The following is a 25724-nucleotide window of genomic DNA, read 5'->3' as shown; positions in this document are numbered from 1 at the left end:
CTCTCTTTCACTGTCACTGTGACTCTCTACGTCTTTCTACCTCTCCGGCTATCTTTGTTTCTAGCTCTGTGTGACATGCATCCAATGAGAGCCCTGTTTTTGATTCCACGAAACGCTCCACCCAAACTTAAATCAAAGAAATGGTAAGCCTGATCACACACTCACACACACACACACACACACACACACACACACACACACACACACACACACACATACTGTCTTGAGGGGTCTTTGTTGTGGGTTTCATGCACCAGACAATCAGACTGAAGATATCCTAACACTCTCTTCTCACAAAGAAACTGAAAGCTCTGGCATACTCAGCAGGCAACACGATAAAACTTACAAACTGTAATACATTTGGCCTTTATTAGAATGGACACAGAACACTAGGCGAATATGTTGTTGCTGCCATGTTTAATCTTAATCAGAGTTTTATTATTAAACCCCTCTCTCTATCTTACTCTCCTCTCTTCTTCTCCCCTCCTGTCATCCTGTCTCCTTCTCTTCCATATATAATGGATAAGCTCTTCAGCTTGAACTGGTGGTTGAACTCATGCTGTCTTTCATTCACTATTAATGTCATCAGAAACACTAGTTCATAGGGCAGCTTTTAATAGCTCCAATGGTCTGGGGTGTGCAGTGCTTTCCAGTCCTTGTACCTCAGGGCCTCCCGAAGGCGGCATACACTCCAAAAACCAAGCAGCAACGCATATTGCTCCCCTGTTCTCTTTGATTTCAGAGCACAGACAAGATGTGTCAAATTTTAGGAGCGTTTCTGTACACAGATATCGCCTGGGTAAAACTTCCAACTCAACATTTTTGACAGGATTTTGCTTGGTGATACTTTAACAAGTGATTGCTAGCTTGCATACTGTAGGTGAGTTTAAACAAAAATTTAAGAATTTGGTGGCATGCTAAGAGACAAATTAACTTGCTGGTTTTGATATGGTTCTGCTATATGTCATTGTTTGAAACTTTGTATTGTTCACTCTTTTCCTGTGATTTTGACTGCATATTGATTTACACATTATCTGAGTTTGCTCCACGTTTTTCTTTTCTGACTTTATACATTGTTAAACTGTAATATGCTTTTGACGTTAATCCTCTTTATGCAAATGTTCCCTTCATAGAGGACACATGATAGCAAACATGATAATACGTGTGCAAACTGCAGCTTAATGTTAAGGTTGTCATTGGCAGTTTCGACAAAGGAATGAATGAATTTGGATTTAAGGAATCACTCTGATATTAAGGGGCAGGACTGTGTTATGTAAAGGCTAACCGAGGGCTTGGGCTTTAATATTTATGTTTAGGTTTTTATAACATTCTCAGTCTGTTTTCATGCTAACATGTTTTCATTCCGCCCTCTTTCGTTGTCCGTCTCTTTCTGTCTTTCGCAGGTCAAAGCGGTTCTTGTCATTCGTCGATAGCTGCCTGGTCAAGAACCATCTGCAGCGACCAGCTACCGACGCCCTGCTGAGACACGCTTTCATCAGAGATCTGGCTAATGAGAGACAAGTTCGCATAATGCTCAAAGATCACCTGGATAGAACGAGGAAGAAGAGAGAGAAAGGTGAGGGGAAATGGATGCAATAGATATACCAGTAATAGAAGAGATAGATGGAAGAATGGCTGGATGGACTTAGTTTTATTCCGACCAAACCCTGAAGTGGGGCCAGATTTTTTTCTCTGGGATTTCCTGAGTTATTTTATTCAAACTTGACAGCAGCAAAACTGACTCACTCTAATCGATTCAGTTCAGTTGTTGTATTTACAGCTACAGAGTTATTCAGCTGATACACTCATGCAGGGGGACTTACAGATGATGATGATCCGGGTGAGTTCTGCCAGGGGCTGGTATCCTGATAGAGAACCTGTGCTGATATTATTGGCTACTTTTTGAGGAGACTGAAGTATGGTTTTCAATTAAACACATACAAGTAGACATACACAAAAGTGGATGCATACTTTCACAGAGACCATTTGGAATATAGACACAAACACACACACACACACACACACACACACACACACACACACACACACACACACACACACACACACACACACACACACACAGTAAAAAAAGAAAAACCCACAGTGCAGACAGAAAGCGAAAGTGCAGAAAGCCTGACCTGATTTAATTCCTAGGGTTGAGGTCATACATTAGAATTATCTGTGTGTTTGAGAGGTGATTCTTTGACAAGGGCAGTCAGTGAGTTTGATAGAAAGTTCTGACAAATACCCCACTTCAAAGAATAGATTTTGCATCATGTTTCACATATTCAATGATTTAGGTTAGTTTCAGGCCACTTGTGGTGGAGTAAGAACTTTCAACACACTTTAGCTGAGAGAGTGCACCAGCTGCACTGATGGCACAGCTGCTGCTTTGCTTAGACTATGAACAACACTGCATTTCTGCTTATTTGCTGTTAGTGGAAATGTTTAATTAGTTACCCACAGTTTACACAACTTCTTTTGCATATATTATACTTTGCTGCCATTCATTTTGCTCAAGTAAACCCACATGTTATAACACTTACTGTAAACCTTTCCGCTATCATTGTAATCACTGAAACCAAACAGAAGGTTTTAGGGAGGGAAGCACTGCAGTTTGTACACTACTGCTGGTTGGACAACACCCTAGCCAATAAAGCTTTTGAATTTGAATTTGAATTTGAACTGTACCAGCTATGCCAGATATTTTAATTGTGTTAAATATGCAGGGAAGCGAGGAAGGGCGAGAGTGAGACGGCCAGACAAAAATGAACGAGGGAGGATGTTGAGTCGGGCCAAAACGCTGTACACGGCTGACCTTTCCTTTCCTTCTCTACGGAATTCAGTTGGGACAATGTTTTACACAACAGACAGACACAGATATGAAGGAAGGAGGAGAATGAGGAGATAGTGAGAAAAGAGGGAGGGATGTAGAGACAAAGAAATGAGGAAAATTAGGAGTATGAAGAGGGGGGTGGGAGAATTTTATCCTCATCCTGTTAAAAATGAATTTCACTCTGGATGAGTTGCACGTGCCGAATATGTGATGGAAGTCAAACTGTGAGAAAAAGAGTTAGGGGAGGGGACAGAGATATTCATGACTCTGCTCCTCTTTTGTTCTCACGTTGATATTCGAGCAGTGTAAGAAATCCTTGTATTATCCATCAGGTTTATTCGTCTTCATTTGGGAAACTGACAGACAGGCGGGGTAGAGGGACGAGAGACAGGAAGAGACAGTGATAACAGCAGAGAGAAAGACAGAGAGACACAGAAACAGACCATAGAGCAAGAGCAAGAGTAGGAGAGAGAAGCTGAGAGGGGTAGAAAGGAAGAAACAGAATGTCCATCTGGTTCTAATCTTCTGTTAGCTTATAAAAACACACTGATGACTGGTGGACTTTCTGCATGCTGCATGTGTTGTGTGTGTGTGCACGTAATGTGTTTAAGACCAGATATGTGTGTGTGTGTGTGTGTGTGTGTGTGTGTGTGTGTGTGTGTGTGTGTGTGTGTGTGTGTGTGTGCCCCTGTGCCCTTCCAGAGTAATGAAATGCCGGTAGTCTGAGTGCGTGTGGGAAAAAGTCACTGTTCCGGACGTGATGCAAAAAGGATGTGTCATTTTCATCATACCCAAGAGTGTAGTTTGGACAAAGATGGTCTATGTTTTGGAAGATGAATCGCTCAAAAAAACTCGTTCAGCAAGAGTAGGCATTAACCCTCAAATTGCTCTTCTCTCCTGCAGCTTTGGCTCAGAAAGATGTGACATGAGCCAAAATGTTCAAACATGACATCACAGCAACAGAGCAGAGATCTCCTCTGTCCGTTGCAAAAGTACAATTCTCCTCCTTCCTCCTTCCTCCTACACCTGTATTGTGTTACCTTTCAGCGTGTTAATGGCAACATATGGCGTGTCAAGTAAATGTTCAAGTTAGCCCGAGCTACTTTCACACCATATGTCGGCCAAATGTTGTTATGCTAAGCTGGCTGGCCCATCTTCCTGGCCTGTGGACAATAAGCCCCCTGGAACTGTGGGGCTATGCAGGGTTTTTTTTTTTTCTGTAGTGGTCACGTGACGCCCAGAGACTCAAGAGAGAGTTTACAATTTTCCACAATTCGTGGAATTGGTCTAATATACATTTAAAAACAGCTGTACAGATACAATACTTCAGTGTGTGTGAGCTGTGGGTCGCATGGTTCTGTAGGAGGTGCATGTTAAAAGGAGAGAAAAGTTTTAGTGAATGAGTTGGGTTGGAATTTCGATGATTCAGCATTGCAGTTCTAAAGCCATGGTATAACAACTCTGGCCCATATGTCTTCCACTAAATAAGACTCTCATTTACTTTCTTGTTGCCCAAGTTTGCCCACACTATACTTTAGTGTGGCTTTGATAATGACAAAATTGCTACTGGCAGTAGATGATGAAGGGGCGAGACGGCAGGCATGGAGGAATTTTTAATGAAACAGTGGCTGGTTCAGAAAGCCAAAGACACAGTACTGTGCGCCAGAGAAGAATACCCGCAGCAGTGCAAACACATCAGAAGCCTTCCCTCCAAGCACCCAGGACCATATCTAATTTCTAACTAACACTGAACGCATAATTTTACAGTCAGGAACCTGCTAGGTTCACACTCAGACTGCTCTTATTATGGACATCAGAGTGAAGTGGGACACGTTCCACTTGGCTACTGTTACGTGTTCACATCATTAGATTCACCCTGATACAACTATTAGGGCTGCAACTAACAAATATTTTCCTTAGCAATCAATCTGGGGGTTATTTTAAAGCAGTCACAGGGAACTTTCATTTTGTGTTAAGTCTGGCGGCCCCTGTGGACATACGCTGTGTTGTTTCCACCACGTGTCCAACCATGAAGAATAACTATATAGATATAACCCATCTTCTCGCTGATGGTCTTGTCTGTTTTTGTAGGTCATTCTGTATAGAGGCATCAGTATTTAATTGAGACTGTTTCATAACCAATTAAAAACTCCTTGTAGTACATTTAACTATTATTCAATTCCTCAATTAGTCTGTAAAAATTTGGAAAATAGTGAAAAAAGGAGAAAATCCTCACATTGGAGGAGCTGTGGTCAGAGAATTGATGGTGTTTTTGTTTGAATAAATAACCTTAATAATTAATCAATAATCAAAATAGTTGCTGTTAATTTTCTTTCTTCTTGGGATTGATTAATCAGCTAATTGTTTCAACTCAACACAGCTGAGCTACCTCAATAATTTAAAAAAAGTGCCAATAAATTATTAAGTTGATCCTCGCAAGGAGATTGTTGTATTTTTGGATTTAATGACCTAATTTGAACCTTTTACTATTTTTCTTTCTTTCTTTCTTTCTTTCTTTCTTTCTTTCTTTCTTTCTTTCTCTCTCTCTCAGAGGGTCCAGAGTATGAGTACAGTGGCAGTGAAGAAGAGGAGGACGAGGTGACAGAGGAGGAAGGAGAACCCAGGTAAAAGCCATTTCACACTAGACTTGAAATAAATTAGAAATCATTTAGAATCAAAGTAGTTGCTGCAGATTTTCATATTCAGAAAGATTATTATATCAAGTATACAGTTTTTTTTAAATCCTCACTATCATCATTAGTTCATACATACATTAACACTCATGTCATAAAACGAACTCTCCCTCTGCTTAAGTGCTCCGTTCATACATACATAGCTAATGAATCACTACAGGGCATGCGTGTGTTTGTATGTCCATGGACAGATGCACTAGCCTCTCTGTTGCTGTCCCTGGACATCAGACAGCAGATGGCACTAGGAACTGAGCACTTTCTCCTAGGATGAGCTTTAATGTCTGTAACTGTGCCTATGACCACCTCACTAGTGAATTAACAGCAATTTAGCATTTCTATCTTCATCCTCAAGTGTACTTCAGTACATCACCCACACCGTTCTCCTCTCTCTTCCTCCTTCAGCTCCATAGTGAATGTTCCCGGTGAGTGGACCTTAAGACGGGAGTTTCTTCGTTTGCAGACGGAGGATCGGGACGGGGGCAGGGAGGGAGGCCACGGGGGAGGTGGGGCTCAGCAAAGACAACAGGTAGGTTTTGAGTTCCAAAAACTAAATTGAGTCCAGTGTGTGTAATTAGTGTGTCTGTGTTGTTTGGATAGTTGATACATTGTTTCAGCTATTGTTGTTGTTGTTGTTTCTAGTTTCTTAATTATGAGGATTTACAGTTTTTCTTTGTCATATGTGCCTTTAAATTGAATATCTTTGGGTTTTGGCCTGTCTTAAAAGATGTGAATGGCATTCTTTCACTTTCACTTTACTTAATCAATAATCATAATGAATAATTGTTGCTGCCCTTATTATTATTAGTAGTAGTAGTAATAGTGGTAATAGGGGCGATAGTAGTTACAGGATGTGCCCTCTGCAAAGCAAGTTTAGGTTGATTCATTTCATTAATTCGGTTTATCACACATGAAAATCATCTCAACTCAAATGGGAAAATCCTCGTATTAGATGGGAAAGTAGAGTCACTACCAAAATGTCTACCCTTGAGGCTAATCCTATTTCACACTCAGCAATTAGCCTTTTAGTCTTTTTAAAGTTTTAGGTGTAACTGCCTCATATCACATTTGGAACAGAAGGCCATTTAACCCTGGATCACTCAGAGTACCCTGGATCAAAGTCAAACGTAATTCATTTAGGGTTTTGCTAATACAATTAAGAGACAAGTTAATCCAATATATTCAACTCTTCAATCAAAGACTGTGAAATCAATCAGATCGTGAAAAGCCTACTGTGTCTTTTTCATAATTTTATTTTAACTACGATCATAATATATGTATTTATGTCTAGGCATTACAGCAGCACAGGCAGCAGCTGGCGGAGCAGGAACGATACAAGCAGCAGTTACTGGCTGACAGACAGAAAAGGATCCAACAGCAACATGAGCAACGGCAAAAGTTAGAGGATGTAAGTACTGCGTTTACACATTCCTTCTCTGTATTCACGCAGGTAGATAGCTAGATCTTTATTGTCCGAAACTATGAAAAACTGTTTAGCAGCTCTTCCAACAGTGTGAAGCATAGCTCAGTAGTTCTGCATTTATAGGTCAGTACGGAGGTTAGAGTGCTGCTGGAAATAAAACATTTCAGAGGAAGATAAGATTAGCTCAGATCCACCTTTCTGCTTTTATCAGGTCCATCTTTACAAGAAAGCGCTTCAGTTTCATCTTCAAGCTGCTGAGTCACATCCTTATTCTTCCCACCCTAACTGCTCTCACATTGCCCTCAACCATGGAAACTTAACACAGTAACCTGCAACTGTGTGTCAGTTGTAGTTTTATGGCAGGTTGTACTTAAGAATGTCAGCTAAACACATTTAAATAGAAAATATATATAATGCTAGTAAACCAAAAAAAATGTATTTACACTAAACTATTTACACTTTCCAAAGAATTGTATTGTTGTTAATGTGAATGACATCAACTGTTGTTTGTGTACGTATTGTGATTAGTGGTACTTTGTGGGTTTCCAGCAACAGAGGCGGCAGCTGACGGACTGCGCCTTTCAGTGGGCGGAGCTTCAAGAGATCTTGCTAGGGGAGGAGTCTGATCTCCATGACAACAGAATTTTTCTGGATGAGAGAAACAGGAGGACCGACAGGAGACAGGTAAAGATGAACTTCTAGTTTTGTAACTAGACTTCCCTGAGGGAAATATCTGGCTCCTTAGCTGCTAAATGCTCCGCTGTATTCACCAACTACTTTATAACTGTGTCTGTTTGCTGTTTGGTGCTGAGCAGGTAGTGTACAGTTTTATGGTTTATCATAACCTTTTAACCGAAAACAGCTGTTCGCTGCGCATGGAAGCTACACTGATGAGTGCAGTCTCACTGAACCAAAGAAACTAAAGTTGCAGGTTAAAACCAACCAGTTAAAATAATAATTCCACCCATTGTTCAAATAGAAATGTTTATTAGTGCAGCTTTAAGGTGTTACATTTCTGAAATGTATTCACAATAGTTTGATTGTGTTGCATGTACTTAACCTTGGCTTCTTAAACACCCGATACAAGCTGACATAGGAATTAAAACAGTATGTGAAGTCTGAACGTCAGGATAATCTTTGTGCCACAACTGTCCTGGCCCGTCACACCTTAGATAAAAATGCATCTCAAGTCTAGATTGCTGGGATCTAAGTTACATAATGTGTGCATTGAGTGTGTGACACACTCAGGCTGTGTGTCTGTGTATGTGTGTTAGGCTCTATGAATATTTGATGCTGCAGTGAGTTAACACATGAACTTGTTTTCCTCAGAAACTGCGAAAGCTCGAGGTTTGTTTGATGCACGCTGCTCTGATGTAGTGGTTGCACCTGTCAGCCTTTGTCACCCAGGTGATAAAAACATTCTCTCCTCAACGCGGCAGGCCAGAGGAGAGTTTTTTAAAGGCAGATCTGTAAATTTTATAATTATGAACTGTGGAGGACAAAACTTTATGGGATGGAGATGGAAAGCGACCTTTTGGACACATTCCCATCAACTTTAATCTCATCATAATACAAGAAACCGGAGACTTCTTTTCATTTTTTAATACATTTTACATCAAACAGGACCGTATGCAGGTGCTGCTTGAATCAAACCTTGAGGAATTAAATTTATATAAAAGAGGGGGTCCATATATATAAAATACATTTCACAGCACTTTCAAAAGGTTTTGTGAATTAGTTGGAGATTGAATATCTTTCAAAAATCCTTTGTTTTGCTTCTGTTCTGCAGTTTCCCGTTTGAAGAAAAATATCTTTTACCTTGTTAAAACTTAATTTATACCATCATACAAAACGGAGAGAAATGAAAAATCACCTTTTCTATGAGGAAGGGCTACAAAGCAACAGTGTCACACTGTGTCTGTGATAGTGTGCGTGTGTGTGCGTGCGTGTGGACAAGTGTCTCTGCCAATTCCAGTCATTTTAAACAAAGACACATAGCTCTTTCTACTATTTCAGATTCATTTTTTAGTCATTAATTTTAACACATGCTTAATGAATCCATCCCACACACCAGTGAGCTTCAGTAACTGTATATTAACACCAAGGAGCAGGTCTGCAACTGATTCGTTCTTCATGTAGAAGACACTGTATTCCAATGCTATTAATATCTGTCTAGTTATATTATGTGTCTATTTGGTGTGCTTATATGTGTGTGGCAGAGAGCTATCTGTACGTATTAGATTCTGATTACACAGATTGCCTCGAAGTCATTAAGTTCAGAATGCTTAATGGATCTATCTGATGCTTCATTAAGTTTTAATGCATCTGCATTTAATTATGTGACAGGTTCAGTGAGTGTGTGATGTGATGTCTTGTATTTTGTCAGATGAAGAACTTGTCTGGGTGCAGCGGTTCCAATCATTTCACACACTGATTGATTTGGCAAGCATTGCATCTTGTATTTCAGTGGTGTGTTGGTGGCTTAAAGATTAGAGAAGTGGCCAAGTGCCGGGTTTGAATCGTCACACTGCATGGGGAAAGTGAATGATCAAGGGTGCAATTACACAACTGTGTATAGTCTACCCTATCTCAATGCATGCTGGGAGATGCTCCCTCCCCATATGACACTGAACAAGATAAGTGGATATAGAAAATAGATGGTTGGTTATGTGAGTGGCAGTGTCACTAAAGCTGCTATTAGTCACAGTGCTTGAACTAGAATTTTAAAGGTGCCATCACTGTTAACGGGCACATGGTGGATAGTTCATGGTTGCTGGATGTGTTTTTGCCTGTTTTTTACTGCTTTGTTGTTACAATTGTACACATAAAACTACCACTTAGAGTGAATGTTCATAGAATGTCAAATGCAAAAATATTGTTGTTATTCTCTGCATCTTCTTTATTACAAGATGAATACTCAGATCTGGTGGCTTGTCACAGGATGGCAGTAGGTTGGTCATTCCACCTACAGTCCAGGCTGAAATATCTACAAATATATTTTTGTATTTTTGCCACCTTGAGGTTAATGTTTGTGGTTTTGAGTCTCAGTCATCCAGCTTAAACATAACCAACCAATCAGAGGCCGAGTAGGGTGGATCATGACTTTGCCACCCTGGGAAAAGAGATTTGGCGTCCCCGTCAGTAAGAATTATAATCACCTTGGTGATCGTCTGACTTTTCATCTACCACCATCATTAAGTCAAAATTTCCATTTGTCCATTACTTTCATGTTAGCAAATGTTAGCATACCAAAGCATTTTAATATTGTCATTGTGTGCATGTTAGCATTTAGCTCAAAGCATCAAATAAAAGATAAGCAATTCACAAAAATTCAATTAAAATACACGCTTTGCTACAAACATGAAATTACTGTAAATTAGTTAAATGTGCTACTTTTATAAAACATTTCCATTGAACAAGAACAAGCTTGTGCAACCAAATGAAAGCTTATAAAAATAAAACAATACCCATGACCGATTTCGCACCTGCCCCTGTGACCACATTTCCCAGAAGTGCTTGTTTGTTGCTGGCATGCAATCGGTCGTTTGTAGAACAACTGAGGTCTCTGTACTCACCCTGCAACACGTACACAAGGAAGCTGATGTCTTTGTTTAATACTAAGTTGAACTTCGACGTAAATGCTCACCTTGGATTATGGATCAAAGGACACCTACGTTTTTTATCAAATGTACAAACTTCATCATGGAAGCTTTGTCATCCAGTTAAGCTGCCCTTTAAGCTTAAGCTCTGCTCAATGTGACCCTTCAGATCCAAGCCGAATAAACACAGTCTAAAGGCAATGGTGCCACCACTGCAAATATTTAAGTCGAGTGAATTTAATTAAACATTGTTAATGTAAAAACATCCAGATTGGACTATTTACACATATGAGGATTTTCCAGGAGAAATTCAAAGGGGGTCATAATGAAATATTTAGAGTTGAGGGCGTTGGCTGAAAGCTCCCTGCCATCTTGCACACTCTGAATATTTTAGTTTCTACCTCTCAGAATTCTGCTCAAGACCTTAGTATACCCTAATTAAAGTAAGCCTCCAAGTGGGTGTGTGTGTGTGTGTAGCTGTTGCCAGCGTATTGCTATTCTTGTGAGGACTGTACACAAATACAATAATGTGGAACAAGAGGATTTTTGAGTTTGAATTAAGGTCAAATTTAGTTGTACGTAAAACTCAAAGCAATCAAAGTCATGGAACATAATTTAACCACGTGGATGTCTGTGTGTGTGTGTGTGTCTGTGTGTGTGTGTGTGTGTGTGTGTGTGTGTGTGTGTGTGTGTGTATCTTCAGCAGGAACATACAGGCAGACAGCGGAGTGCCGATGTGTCAGTAAGGCCTCTGGACTCCACTGCAGAGCAGGTAACAGACCTTCACTCTGTATTTTCACTCTGTATTTCTTTCCTTGCTTGTCATTCGTTCCTCCATTTTTCATATGAGTGCAGGCAGGTGGAACTTCTTCCAAAATATTTAGAATGTGGTCGGATTGTTAATGCCGCTGATGGTTTTGGCCAGCAACAACGCATTGCATGGGAATTTACGATGTGTTAAGTGGGTTGGTGTGTGTGCTAACTGCTAACCTTTCATTAGAACATTTTCTTTCTTTCTTTCTTTCTTTCTTTCTTGGAAGGTTTGTATCTTTTTTGTTATTACCCACTGTTTTGTTTCTTTCTTTCTCTTTGAATGATTTCTACATGTGTTCTGATGTTAGTATTTTCATGACTTTGTACTTTCCTTTTTTATCTGTTAACACTAACTTGTGTGAAAGGAATAATACAGTATAACACTAATGATGGAAACTATCTTATTTATGGTTGTGTTGTCTTCATGAGCAGGAAAAAGATGTACGAGTGATATATTGTGTATGATGTGACAATTAGTTGATAAAGCAATTACTCAGTGACTAAATTAATCAACTATTTTATTTGCTAATTAATTGTTTAGGTCATTTTTCAAGCAAATATGCCAAACTTTCTCTTATTCCATCTTCTCAGTTGTGAGAATTTGGTGTTTTTCTTTGAGTTTTTTCAGAATAGACTCAATGTGTTTGGGTTTTAGACTGTTGGTTGGACATTTTACGATATCACCCAGGGCTTTAGGACTTTGAGTTCTGCATTTTCCGGTGCTTTCTGACCTTTTATAGATCAAACGATTAATCGAAATAACCGGCAGCTTTATCGATAATGCGCTGGTTGCAACCCTAAAAAGATGTGGTGACTTTTGAAGTCGTGATGCTCCCACTTTGATGGTATGAGAAGATTTTGAACAGCTGAAGAGAGAATATGCTTTGATCCTAAGACTGAATGCAAGAGGAAGTGTTTGTGCTGGAGAGAGATGAGTTTAATGTTGTTGTCTGTGTCACTGACCCCTAGTAAGATGAAAGGAATGGAAAGAGGGAGAGTAGGTGGAGAGAAAAGCATTATAAGACTCTGCAGTAGAGCAGGGAAGATAACAAAAAGGCAAAAGCATAATAATTTGTCTCTTGAGTGTCTTCATATGTATTGAAAATAGAGGAAGACTCTGGGTGTCTGACACTCCTGCTGGAGCTGGGGAAGTTGTCATTTTGAAGTTCTCATTCAAGGAGACAGAAGTAAAAAACTGGAGTTTTTCATTCTGTGAGTGGGACTCGAGTAAGTATTCAGAGAGTCAACAGTGACACACACTGAACTCTACTAGTAGTGTCAGATATTAACAAGCTTTTAAGCCTATGCTTATCACAGCATGCCATCGTTTTGTTTTAAAGCCTTCTCTCCATCTCTGTCTCTCTTTCTCCCCTTCTGTCTCTGCTGATCCCAGCATGCCTTCTCCCTCTCTCCTTTCCTCACTTGTTTCCTCTCTTCATCCCTCCCTCCGTCATTCACAGCGTGTAACCTCTTTCATTTCTAGCATCCCTCTTTCTACTCGTCTCTCGGTTTTTCTTCCAAAATGTTACTATTTAATCTCAGTTGGGGGTTTTAGACACACAAATTCACCAAAGATTTCTCTTTTCGTATTTGCTGTCACTTCCCTATTTCTCCAACACTTAATATTCTTCTAATAACTCCCAAAGCTCTTCATCTCTCTCTTCTTGACAAATTTGAACTGCTTACATTGGTCATGCTCAGACTGCCGGCCAAAGTGACCCAGATCTTTTTTTTTTTGGTAATATGTGACTCAGATCTGATTTTTTCATGACAGTGTGAACAGCACAAATCACATGGAATCAGATTTTTTCTATTTCATATATGGTCCAAATCAGATACAGGTCTGATTTTGTGCAATATAACCTCAATGTGAACAGTCGTATCAGTATTCATGTGACTTTTAAATCACGCTAGGTTGTCATTCGTCACGTGGGTGACTTCAGTGACTTTCATCTGATATTTAATCAGATGGACATATTTTTATATTTTTGTCACCATCTTTCACTGTTTTGCATCCTTAATCAGTACAAAAGATACCAAATAGAGAAACTCAGCATTCTTATTCAAGTCACCATTGTTCAGTGGTAATTTGGATGGTTCATTGCAGATAGCTGCCATGGAGTGTTTTGTGATGTTATTGTGAAAAGAGGTCTTGTCCAAGGACTAAGAAAGCTGATGGCTAAAGTGCTGTTGTTAGTTGAACATGGGGAGATAGGTATGTCGAGTATTTTAACTCTATGTCCTCTCAAGACACAGCATGTCTGAGATAGACCGACTGATGGCACACCGTGTTCTTTCTCTCCGTTCTAGTGGTGTAGGAGGAACTATACGGCTTGTTTTTGGGCCCCTGAAAGTACCTTTGAGGGTCACTATAGCAGTATGTGTGCTTCCTGGGTGGCTTAAAGTGTCTGCAGACATGAAGCACAACCCTGCGGTTTCCACACTTCTTCCAAGAGTTGCCTCTGTTAGCCCTCTGTATAACACACTGCAATACAGTGTCATGTATTTATGTATCTTTTGTTTTCATGTGGCTAGCCTCAGTGCCAATCAGACCAGAAGCACTACTGTGCAACTTTATATTCATCTTGTTGGGCTTTTTTTAGGCCAACCTGGAGCTCAGTCATGGTGCTGATCCGCACAAACTTAAAATCCGTTTCTGACTAATGTACATAAATGCAATGTATATGAAAATTCTGTCATCCTTTTTTTAAATTCATCCTTCTGGCAATATAAAGTAGCCGTTGATTCGGTTTACAAAGAGATTTTAAGACAGCCGTAACCCTACAAAAATCTGAGTTGTGAGATTTAGATGACAGTAGTGGTTCTTTATTTGTGCTTTTATTGGATTTCCTCTGGAGAAACTTGTGCTTGCAAATCAGATTCTCAAGCCAGAGATCTAGCTGCCGTCATATGTCCAAGCTTCACTGCCAGCGCTAGACTGATTGCTATTTTATGAATGTTTTCACATGTTGGTCTACACACAGAACAAGTGAATCAAATCAGCTTCTTTTGTGTGTGCTTCTGTAAATGTGTGTCACAACAAGCTTGACGATCCAGGATATGCTTTTCGAGGTCTTCATGCAACAGCCGTGGCTTGTCTTGTCACTTTCTGCAGAACCGGGGAGTGGCCATTTTGTTGGGAACTAGCATGTACACCTGATTTGCATTAAAAATACAAATAGTATATGACTTAGTCTTCATATATAAAAGTAAAAGTATATCTAATTCATTCAGTCTACATATTCACCAGAGAACAAACCCTAAAGTATGAGTTCATATTATCGCTGGCGGTTGTTGAAATGCCCTAACAACTTATTCCTTGTGATTTCTATTTGTAATGAGTTCTCCTTCTGAGGTGAATTTGGTTATGAAACATTAGGCCAATCTGCCATTTCAAAATGACAATATTTGAGAATATTGTCATTCAACAAAACATGTAATTAGGTCTAATTAAGAGGATTCAGCTAATCTTGGCAAGAGGGGTTGAAATCAGTTGAAAATGACACTCATCGTTTTTAACAGGGTGTGTGCTGATGATTTGTTCATGTAAGCTAATATGATTGAGGTAGCAGATGAAGTAAAGAGGTCTAACATGATCTAAAGTTAAAGACTATGAATACTTCTGTGTATTAATACAGTTATTAGATGCCTTATTATATGCACTTACATCTAAATCAAGGTTCACTCTTGAATAACTCATAAATCATGACCACTGAACTCACAGGACAGTAGACATGTATATGTTTTTCATATAGACACTCCCAGACTGCGTCAGTTTCTATGTGTGCTTTTCATGTTTGCTACATAGAGAGCCGTGGCTCCAAACCAGCTGCTTCAGCACAAGGCTCAGCTCTCCCAGCCTCAGCTACAGCCACAAGCCAAGCCCCAGCCTCTGGCTCAGCATCAGCAGCCCTCAGCGGGCAGGAGATCCCACCGCACCCTGCCCAAGGACCAAACCCAGCTCCTGTCGCTGCAGCACGACCACAGACACAGGGAGAGAGAGAGGGAGAGAGAGAGGCAGAGGCAGAGAGAAAAGTCTGTGGCAGCTGTCCAGAAGCTAACAGTTAATAGCGGGAACACAGCTGCCACCGCTGCTGCTGCTGTTGCTGCTGCTGCTTCCTCGCCCAGCCGCCCTGCAAACAGCCAGCGCTCAGCGGTAAAATCCTGCCTCCCTCAGCTGTCCAGTACCCTTTATCACCTCTGCATCCTGAATCTTTCAGTCTGTCACTCTCTGTCTATTCCGCCCTCCTCACTTTCACTGAGTTTATGATTTATTTATTCATTGTTTTCTCTCCTCCCATTCCTTTTCCCCTACTTTTGTTACTTCATCTTGACAGACCACTTTCACCTGAAGGTAACAAAGGTTTTGAAAAAGCAAGCCAAATGTTTGGTAGAATATGATTTAAGATGAAAAGCAACACATTTACCCAGTTGACAACACATGGTTAATACCCTCTATTCTTAGAAAAGGTAGCTAAACCACACAAGGAACTTGAACAGGAAACAGACCAAAGGTGCTATTTCTATAAGAAGTCATTTTTAAACATGTGAGAGTCGAAAGGCTGAGTATTGTTTTTTTTTTTTTTTTTGGTAAATCATGGGGTGTTTTTTTGTATCTCTTTCACTTTCGTAACTTCTCTGCCAGCAGAAGCTTTCAGATGATCAGCATCAAAGTGCTTAAAATTGCATAAAACAATATGTTTTCTTATGCTGGGGTTGTTGATGCTACAGTAAATTTGGAATTGGGAAACTCTAAGAAGAAAATGTCAGATTAGTGGCGGTCTTCTCATGTCTGGGCCAGTATGTATAAAACTTGTTAGAAATGATGAAGAATGTTCCTAAAGTTAGGAATCCAAAAAGTCACTTTTAACACCGTTTTTAAGGAGTTTCTTAAGTTCTGCCTGCAGTGACTACAAGTGTTATAAAACATGGACTGCGGTCTTCCCCTAGAGCACAGAATCAGGAAGTAACTGGCCTCCAAAGGTGATTGTGTCATGTCTGCATCACATCGTCATTATAAGGACTACCCATCATTCATTGTGTCCAACACTATATGTGCTTCAATGTATCAAGGAAGAGGAAAGCTAATATAATGTATATCCTGTAAAGTAATGGCTGACGTTATCAATATCTGCCTTTTCGGCTATTAAAAGATTTTAACGTTTACTTGCAGGTTTATATATTTAGAATCTGTCTCATTTGTAATGTCTATGTTCGTTATTCATCATCTATCTTTATTCATTTTACAGCTGTGTTGTTGAATCTATTATGTCATGAATTAATATTGTATAGGTACTGTATGTATTGGGACAGGCCTTGTATCCTTTATTAATTCATCATCATACAGTGTCAGAATATGAAGAGTGTGTAGCTGTTGCCTATTTAGGTCCTAACTGTCTGGAGAGACTTCTGGAGCTCTCTTAAATATTTTCCAAGCTGAGTTTAGTTTAGTTTTTATGCATGGCACATATTCTTAATTCTAAGAATAAGAACAAAATTATATTATTATTCTTAGAACTAAAACCACAATTTGACTCAGAGCAGCTTCATACAGTACTTATATAATTTCTTTCTTTCTTCTTGGTTATTCCTGCATGTGTTATTTATATGTGAAGAGCATTTATGTGTATATGTGTAGTACAGAAGGGCTTGCACTTTACTGTATGTATGGAAAAACATCAATTGATCTCAGTGAGACTACCTGATTAAGCCAGTCTTTCTATGAAACACACACACACACACACACACACACACACACACAGAGAGTCTTACACGTGTTTCATGTTTTAGATGGACTTCCAAGAATCAAACCTAGCCCGGCTGCTCTTGGCGGCAGGTCTGCCCAACCAGATGCACTCTAGGCTGGGCTCTGGGAGCAGTTCTAGTCCTTGTACTCCAGCCATGCAGAGAGCTCACCTCAACCAGGTATACACAATTAAATCACACACCCCCACTATTTCCTTTAAACGTCATATGTAAGCACTGTTTCCAGCTATTCTATTATTTTCTGTTCGCCACATGAGAGATGTGTGTGAGGATGTTATTTTTAATCTTATTTTCCCAGAATGCCAATCTGCGCTCTAGTCGAGATGCCCCTCACAGCAGTTCCATGTCAGATATGGCCATCTCGCCCTTGTCAGCGTTTTCCCCCCTGTCCCCAACTGATGATGTATTCTGGGACTCCGTCGAGGCGCCACCTAAGGTGAGCAACAACTGTCCTATTAGCTTCCGGATGGCCCATGCCAGCAGGTTAGATGACTTACATAAATGTGCACAAATTGAACTGATGTTTATTTTGTTTTTCCTGGCTGCCATCGAAAGAGGAAGTTGTTATTATTGTCATGCCGGGCGCAGGATGTAGCCCACATCGCATGAGGTTGGCATAACGTGTCTGTGTGTGCTAATCATCCTGTATTCTGGTCACACCAAGCTAAGGAAGTGATGCACACAGCACAAGGTTGGCACAGTGTGTGTGTGTCTGTGTTTATGGGAAAGTGTGTGTGAGCGGTTGTTTTTTATCTCAAGGCTTATTATGAAGTGCCCCTAACTGAAAACATCCCTCACTCTCTCTCCGTTGCTCTCTGTCTAACATCATCCCTCCCCTGCTAGGTGTTTTACGAACAGAATATGCTGTTAGGTGTATTTACTAACAGAACACCATATGGAGTTAATAGAACAACTAATAACTACTACAGAGAGAGGAGGGGAGCCTAATAAAGCTGTCTGTTTGCTATGTTATGTTGTTGAACTAACAGGAGACCATATGGAGTCAGTAGAGCAGTTAATAACTCACTACTCTCTCCTGTGATTGCACCGTGGTGACTGCTTTAAAACACTGGAGTGGCTTTAAAACTGATACCTTTTGGGGACCTGCACCACAATAGAGTGACAGTAATGTGCTGTAGCAAAGCCAGGCGTGAATTCAGATCATCTTATATAGGCTTAAATAGCTTTAAGCTGCAGCGGAGGGTTCTTTCTTAGTAGACTGAAGGTTCTTCTAATGCTCAGTAAGCGCTCATTTCATGCATGTGCCGCAATAGTAGACAGAAAACAACAGACACTGAGCTCGGCATGGGTGTATGAGTGTGTGTGTGTGTGTGTGTGTGCGTGCATGTGTGAGGAGCCAGATGCAGGATGTGGGCAACTTGTCAGAAGGATGATAGGTATTCCCACAGCTCACTTCCTGCTCTGCTGGGTGTGTCTTCCTCTCTGTAACTGGGTCATATGACCCAGGAGATGAGAGGTCAAAAAGTCACCAGCTGGTTGGTAGGACTGAGAGTTTGAAAAGAATGAAGTGTTGAAAAATCCAGTTTAAAAGACAATGCTGTGCAACACTTACAAAGATCGTTCTAGTATAGATTTCACAACGCTGTTCCAGTGAAAAAAATTAGGAAATATCCCCGACTCAGATAATATTTCAACACCATATGTACGATTTGGACATGGCTTTGGGGAGTTTAAAGAGCAACATTGAAAGGTTAAGAAATAGCATAGCCAAATGGTCTCATTAGATTCTCAGTAATAAATATCTCCTAGTGGGTTATTAAAGATTTTATTGCACTCTGCTCTACACCCTTTCAGGCACTGTAGAAGTTGTTGCACATAAAGGTTTCATAACCGCAGAAACCTTCCTATAATTAGCTGAAACCCTGCTTGGCTAGACATGAGATTCTTGTAAAGAGCCCTCTCAAACTTATGAAAATTGAAACAAGCAATCAGGACCACCAGGGGACTGCTGTCTTTGTGTATTCGCTCTGTGCTTCTATGTGCATGCATTTTTGTCAAGTCTGTTAAATAGTCTCTTCTTCTTCCCTCTGTCTTATGTAAAATCCAGGTCCCAGAACGCACTACCTCTAAGTTCTACTGTCGAGAGCTGGTGATGGGACACAAAAGGGCCGTTTCAAGGTAGACCACAATTACACTGTATGCACATTAAACACGTAGACAACACATAACGATATGTGTTCTTTATAAACGTTGCCATATGTTTTGTCTGTACCTAAGCCACTGATTTCACCTTATTTCATGTGTACGCTCCCTGCCCGGCATGAAATGACACACAAAGTTAGTAAGTAGCCATTGTTTCCCCTCAGGAAGAGCAAAACAGCTAAAATGAGAGTGAATACTGGCCACATCTCTAAATAAATACCTATATGTAGCTCCATGTGTTTATACGGTGATAATATGTCTGTGTTATATTTAGAGAACACTTGCCCCAAGTGCCAAAAACTTCTGTTTTTCTTGCTTAAAATAAACACACACTGTGTAAATGTGCAATCATTAAAATGACAAAATTACCAGTTTGTTTCACTTACAACATTGTTGAACCTTGACATAGCAATGTAAATAAAAAAGCCATATTGTACACGTTTACTCTCTCACCATAATCTTCTACCTGCTGTTCTGTTCATAAAGCATGACCTTCACTGCCTCATATTGTGTGTTTTATATATTTACCTACAAAGCGGAGTTACAGCAGTGAGGTCTCTCTTGACTTTGGGAGTACCCAGAAGCTAATGTCAGCTGAGCTGGTTGCCTTAGGCAGCAAATATGTGGGCATTGTCTCGCAGCATAAAGATACAATGCATATGTCTGTCCTTAAATTGGAAACAAGACAAGCCTGAATAACATAACATACATACATACATACATACATTCATACATACATAATAACATTAGTCCTAAATAGAAAGTGAATGTACATTCTTCATTTGTTTGGTATTGTAACCATGCTATGAGCAGAGCAGTTCTTTATCCTTCCAGTTAGAGTGAACCTTATTCATCATGAGACTGTATATCACACTACAATTCAGCTCACTGGCATGCACTATTAGAGAACAATCGGTCATGGGTAGATCAGATCAGCTTAGCTTGGATGATTATTTTCGATTAGATGAAACTAATGGTGAGGAAATCGGGTCATTGCAGTGACAGCGTGAAGGATATACTCGAGGTTAGAACTTATAGAAGTGTATGTTAATGTTGATCAAAAATCTCTCTCCCATCTGTGTCACTCTGTATGCGTGTCTCTTTCTCCATCTAGTGGCTGTCCAGTGTCTGTAGCAGATAAGAGCGGACGGTCGGTGTCTCATGGAGTCTCCCCTACCAGCAGCCACCACCCAGGTCTGTGCCACCTTAAGTCAACCCCAACAGGCTGACCAGGCTTAGTCACATGCTGTTAGCTGCTGTATGAGCCATAAAAATTAACCCCAACAAAATACAGGTTCTTAAACTCTTTTCATAGAGATGAAGTGTAGTTCTGTCATCTTTTTTTTTTAATGACCAGGATCTCAACATGAGGGATACGTTCTCTCTAATAACAGGAGCCTATATATATACTATATATGGTGTATATATATATATAGTATTTGTTCTATGATAAGCGATTAAAGATATAAAAGTTTCTGGCTTTGTAGTGCTATTGTTGTTTTTGACCAGCATGGTGACTGTTGTGGTCTGCCACAGTTTCGTTTAAACTCAGCCCTTGTTTCCACACAGATGTGGCCCTGATATGAAATAATGCGTGTGTGTAAATCCTCAAAACAGGCACACGCACACACCAGGTACATGTAGCCACACCAAGCCCACCAAAGACTCAACATAGAGTACACACACTTACTATAAAGGAGCGAGAGCGCAGTCATGAGTTCAAAGCTTGCCCCCTCCACCTGTATGAGAGAAAGAAACAGCTCATCTATTTCAAAGCTGCTCTCTGTGTGTCGTCTGTGTGTGGCACCATGGAAGCTCCTGTTGTATAGACTTGGAGAGAGAGAGAGAAAAAGGAGAGAGGAAGATGGGGGGAGAATCTGTTTCGTGTTTCAAAGTTTCCCTCTGAGAGGAAACAAGTTTTCACGCCTCCCACTCAGTTTGGCTGCTGACCTCGGCCTTGTTTGGAGCCGCAGATCAGAGATTCTCCTGCATACTCATACAGCTTTACTGTGGTAAAAAGCTTTTTATCTGCTCATGATGTAACTGAGAAAAGCAGCTTTCTCTTTGAACTGTATTATTATTAAATAGAGTATTTGTAGCACTGACATAAATATATGATTTACAAATTGATTATATGGTTTAAAATCATAATATCATGCTAGGACAAGGGATTGCTAGCCTCTGTCACAAATAGTAAAGCTAGTGTTTATCAGAATTAAAGACAGCGTTTCCCTTGATTCGTGTGAATTCTCACAATCTGCCATTGCTGAGAACTCTTGGTATGTGGTGAGAGAACAGTTTCCTGTTTTGTACCATAAAACAATCATTTTTGTTCTCAAAACCATAGCAGAGTTTTGAAGCCAATAATTCTGGTACCAGACACAGATCTATTATCTGACCACCATTTGTAAACACATTAAAGCTGCTCGAATCAATATTTTTACATAAAAAATGAATCAGAGTTTTAGATTTAGCTCTTAAAGCTGGTGACTTGCTGGGTGAACTTTGTGGAGCATTTAGCCGCTAAAGAGCCAGTTTCCCTCAGGAGTAGGTGGAGAGCAAAGGGGATGAATATTAGACCAGATAGTCACACAACTCCAAGTGAATGTTGTCCGTGTCTCCTGGATGGAAACTGTATGCTTACACATTTCCCCACATCAACTATAGTATGGTAATAATATATCAGCATTGTGTTTGAACCTGTTGCGCCACCCCATGCTTGATTAATGCGGGATTAAATATTTCAATATCTAATTTCACTTTTTTTGATGTGTTTTCTTTTTTGTCTTTTTTATATTTGTGCAATGTAGGGACTTTTTGTTTATTAGCAGGTCAAGCTATGTTTTGGGCTTTTGGTCCATTCAGAGTGCACCTGATCCAACATCCAGCTCAGCATTTACACTTTATGGCTGTAAAGCAATCCAGCTTAGTGATACACAATGTTAGAGCCAATGTAGAGGCCAGTAAAGGCTGCCATCATTGGAGAAAGGCCTCAATTGTCCAAGATAATTATACCTCTCACCACAAATGCTCATCTGTTAAAGGTTCAGTTGTTTGCTCAACACAACCTCCTGCTGTTTTCACACTGCATAACTGCCACTAATGTGTGTGTGTTTATATTTATGTGTGTGTGTGTGTATGTTAGGTTTCTTCAAGCTGGAGAGTCCTCTTTCACAGCACCGTCTACAGCCACACAGGAAGACACAGGAAAATGTAACCAGCGGACATTCACAAGTAAATGAAGAGTCACTTTCCGTAACATTTTCACAGCTATGACCAAATTCTGACACACATGCAGATCTGACGTGTGTGAACATGAATTACTAGCATTATCAGAAAAATCAGCTCAGCTACATTAACCCAATTAACAATGACGAGCAGGATCATGACAAAACACATGCACACAGATTTCCTCTGTAAAATGACGTCAGAATATTTCCAGTAGCCCCCTCTTCTTCAGATGTAGAAATAGTTTTGTGTAATCATTTTCATCTGTTCTCCTTCTGCTGTTTCTTTGATCTTCTGAAGCACTTGACCCTATTTACTCATATTGCTCCTCACCTTTTTCACTCAGGGTGTTAGATCTGCTCTGGGTCGGCTTAACAAGGCCACAGAATACTCCTCTTCCAGCGACGAGGTCGGCAGCAGTGATGATGAAGATAGGAACAGGTGATACTTCATCATCAGTATAATAATCGCTTTATGTAAAACAATCCTGATTTAAGTACACAAAAAAAAAAAAAAGCTGAATATCATAATGTCAGGGACAAAGTACTGAGTCAGTCTTTCAGTGTTTCCAAACAACACAATTACGAAACATAACCTGTTGCAAGATGTAATGTGCCAAATGTGAAACCACTTTTAAGAATCAGAGAAAAAGGCCATGCTTACTCAGAAATCTGCTGCATCTACTGAGAAAGCCTGTATTTGGAAATGTTTCTGCTGACTACCAAGTCTAGCTTAAACCCAAACACTGACAAACAAACTGCACATGTTAAAATGCAGTAATAACATCCCGTGGCTTAAATTTCAGATTTATTGGACCATCTCAACCTTGATACATTTTACATAGAGTGCATTTGTGTATGCTTATGGTGATAAATAGGATACCGTATTTATTATTTTTGACATAAATCATTTCTCTCCTGGTCCCACTTCTGATCCCAGGAAGTTAATCAGCCTCATTTTTATCCCCATCGATTTGGAGGATGTATTGACCTTGTTTCCAGTTAATGAATGCCGTACCTGCAGTCAGGCTCTAGTCTGAAATCCTGGCATGTCTGTATGTTTCAAGGTCTGGTCTGTCCAATGGAAAGGGGAAATACTTCAGAGGAATACCTGATGGCATCGTACTGCAACCTCACCACAATCTTAACCAGGTACCCCGCACACATACACACATACACACATATACACATACACACACACACTGCTCCCCTGTTTCTCCTCTAAACTCCTCTTTGCAATTTCATGTTTAACAGCTAGAGGGTGCAATATTCACTGTTATGGGAGATGACTGGTGTCACACACTCTGTTCTGACAACAGTGGGTCAAAGTGTGCTGACTCACCATTTAAATGCAGCCCCACCTTACGTGCTTCTTTGTGTCTGTGCGTTCTGCAGATTTCTCGGATAGGTTCAGATGATACCTACATGCTACCAGACCTCCTGCAGAAAACCTCCTCCTCCAGTCCTACCCATAACGCACTGGGCCAGCAGCAGCGAGCATGTGAACTCAACTACTCGCAGTCGCCCACAACCCCTCGATCCCCCACGCACCAGGACCTACATGTGAGTTTATATGGACCATATGGATTTCTATCTAGATATCTTTAGCTCCATGGTAAGATATCATTGAGTCTTGTGTTGACAAAGGTTGAAAAAGAGAAGTAAATCTTTCAGTGGGGTTATAATAAGATTACTTGTTTGGAACATAAAAAAAAAAACATTACGAGGACATATAATTTTGAGACTAGTGGGCTCAGTAGGCTAAATAGATTGGATAACATTTTTGATACAAGTTTATAAGCATTGTTTAAGCATTTGAAAGCATGTGTTTTACTTGCTGCAATAGTTGCATTTGTCCACCAGAGGGAGGTGGTGGTACAGTTTAGGTGCACAGACATGGGTAGTGATATAATCTGTTTTAATAGTCCTGTAGTAGTATCGATCTGCATTTAAAATGAATGTGCTTACCTGGCCAAACATGCATTTCATTTGTCCTCATACAAATTTAGAACCGAGAATGCATTTGTTGTAATAATGTTGGGTCTGAAATGAACTGAGGCTCAGAAAAGAAAAAGACTTGTTAGTGATGTCAAATTGTTTTCATTGAACTATAGAGCTGTGAATAGGAATTGTAATATTGTGTATGCAGCCAATATCTACCAGAGCCAATCAAACAATAAAAAATGCTCTGGAATAATAATAATAATGTTTTTCTTGTCGTTGTTCAGGCTGTCGGCAGTCCTACTGGTAAAAACATTTCCACATCTTCAACTTCCTCCTTCCTGTCCTTCATCGATCCAAGATTGATTCCAATATCATCGCCACCACAGAGCCCTAGTGAGTACATTTACACACACACACACACACACAAGCTGTATACATAGACTCATACATACATACATATATTACTGATTTCACTTTTTTGTGTGTAATATATAGAATATTTTTTGATTGTTTTACTTAAACCAGTTTACACGAGAGAGTCAGTTTACTTTGAGTAATTGTAATCATTTAACTACACCGTGCATTGTTTACATTGTTTTTTTGTCCCCATGCAGCAGGCAGTAAGGGTGAGCCAATCAAGAGAGAGAACCACCGGAAGGGCTCTGTGGTGAACGTGAACCCAACCAACATTCGACCACAGAGTGACACTCCAGAGATCCGCAAGTACAAGAAGAAATTCAACACAGAAATTCTCTGTGCTGGACTATGGGGTTTGTAGTTTTATATTGCTTGTGTTTTAAATAGAAATAGATATAATTGGAGGTGTGATTTATTATTATGTTTGTATATTGTGTATATTTATATTGTAGATGTGGCTACATTCAACTACTGATGTCTTACAGATGGATGGATACATGACACAGCATGTTGAGGTGTAAAGTGTGTGTGTGTTTTTGTTGTACAGGTGTGAATCTGTTGGTGGGGACCGAGAATGGCCTGTGGCTGCTGGATCGAAGTGGTCAGGGGAAAGTGTACTCCCTCATCAGCAGGCGAAGGTTTCAGCAGATGGATGTGTTGGAAGGACTCAATGTGCTGATCACTATATCAGGTACTTGTGCTGTAGATTCAAGTACACAAAACACACTGACACAGATGAATATAGCTCTAGAAACACCAAGAACTCTCCACTGGCTGCACTCACACAGTTACTATAATTGGCTCGCCCCTTACAGTGAAGCAGACAGAAACAGACCAAACATTTGG

At 40.1% G+C, this 25724-nt stretch overlaps 1 protein-coding gene across 4 annotated transcripts in view; it reads left to right on the top strand.

The window, feature by feature from the left end:
• Nucleotides 1-25724, top strand: part of si:zfos-2326c3.2 (misshapen-like kinase 1) — a 61783-nt gene that overhangs the window by 22068 nt on the left and 13991 nt on the right. The window contains exons 9-27 of one of the 4 annotated variants that reach the window (XM_051419068.1): nucleotides 65-143; nucleotides 1404-1576; nucleotides 5388-5460; nucleotides 5932-6055; nucleotides 6818-6934; nucleotides 7499-7633; nucleotides 11255-11320; nucleotides 15170-15517; nucleotides 17152-17286; nucleotides 17426-17563; nucleotides 19196-19266; nucleotides 20405-20484; nucleotides 22436-22524; nucleotides 22865-22959; nucleotides 23585-23669; nucleotides 23913-24080; nucleotides 24746-24854; nucleotides 25076-25231; nucleotides 25426-25569. In XM_051419068.1, coding sequence (XP_051275028.1) covers nucleotides 65-143; nucleotides 1404-1576; nucleotides 5388-5460; nucleotides 5932-6055; nucleotides 6818-6934; nucleotides 7499-7633; nucleotides 11255-11320; nucleotides 15170-15517; nucleotides 17152-17286; nucleotides 17426-17563; nucleotides 19196-19266; nucleotides 20405-20484; nucleotides 22436-22524; nucleotides 22865-22959; nucleotides 23585-23669; nucleotides 23913-24080; nucleotides 24746-24854; nucleotides 25076-25231; nucleotides 25426-25569 — 2385 coding nt within the window. Of the gene's footprint in view, nucleotides 1-64; nucleotides 144-1403; nucleotides 1577-5387; nucleotides 5461-5931; nucleotides 6056-6817; nucleotides 6935-7498; nucleotides 7634-11251; nucleotides 11321-15169; nucleotides 15518-17151; nucleotides 17287-17425; nucleotides 17564-19195; nucleotides 19267-20404; nucleotides 20485-22435; nucleotides 22525-22864; nucleotides 22960-23584; nucleotides 23670-23912; nucleotides 24081-24745; nucleotides 24855-25075; nucleotides 25232-25425; nucleotides 25570-25724 lie in introns of all 4 variants that reach the window. The other 3 variants (XM_051419067.1, XM_051419070.1, XM_051419069.1) reach the window with 3 other exon arrangements.

The sequence above is a fragment of the Dicentrarchus labrax genome, unplaced genomic scaffold, assembly GCF_905237075.1.
Source record: "Dicentrarchus labrax unplaced genomic scaffold, dlabrax2021, whole genome shotgun sequence".
Classification (NCBI taxonomy): Eukaryota; Metazoa; Chordata; class Actinopteri; family Moronidae; genus Dicentrarchus; species Dicentrarchus labrax.
The sequence above is the reverse complement of the archived record's forward strand: the minus strand, read 5'-3'. Positions and strand labels throughout refer to the sequence as shown.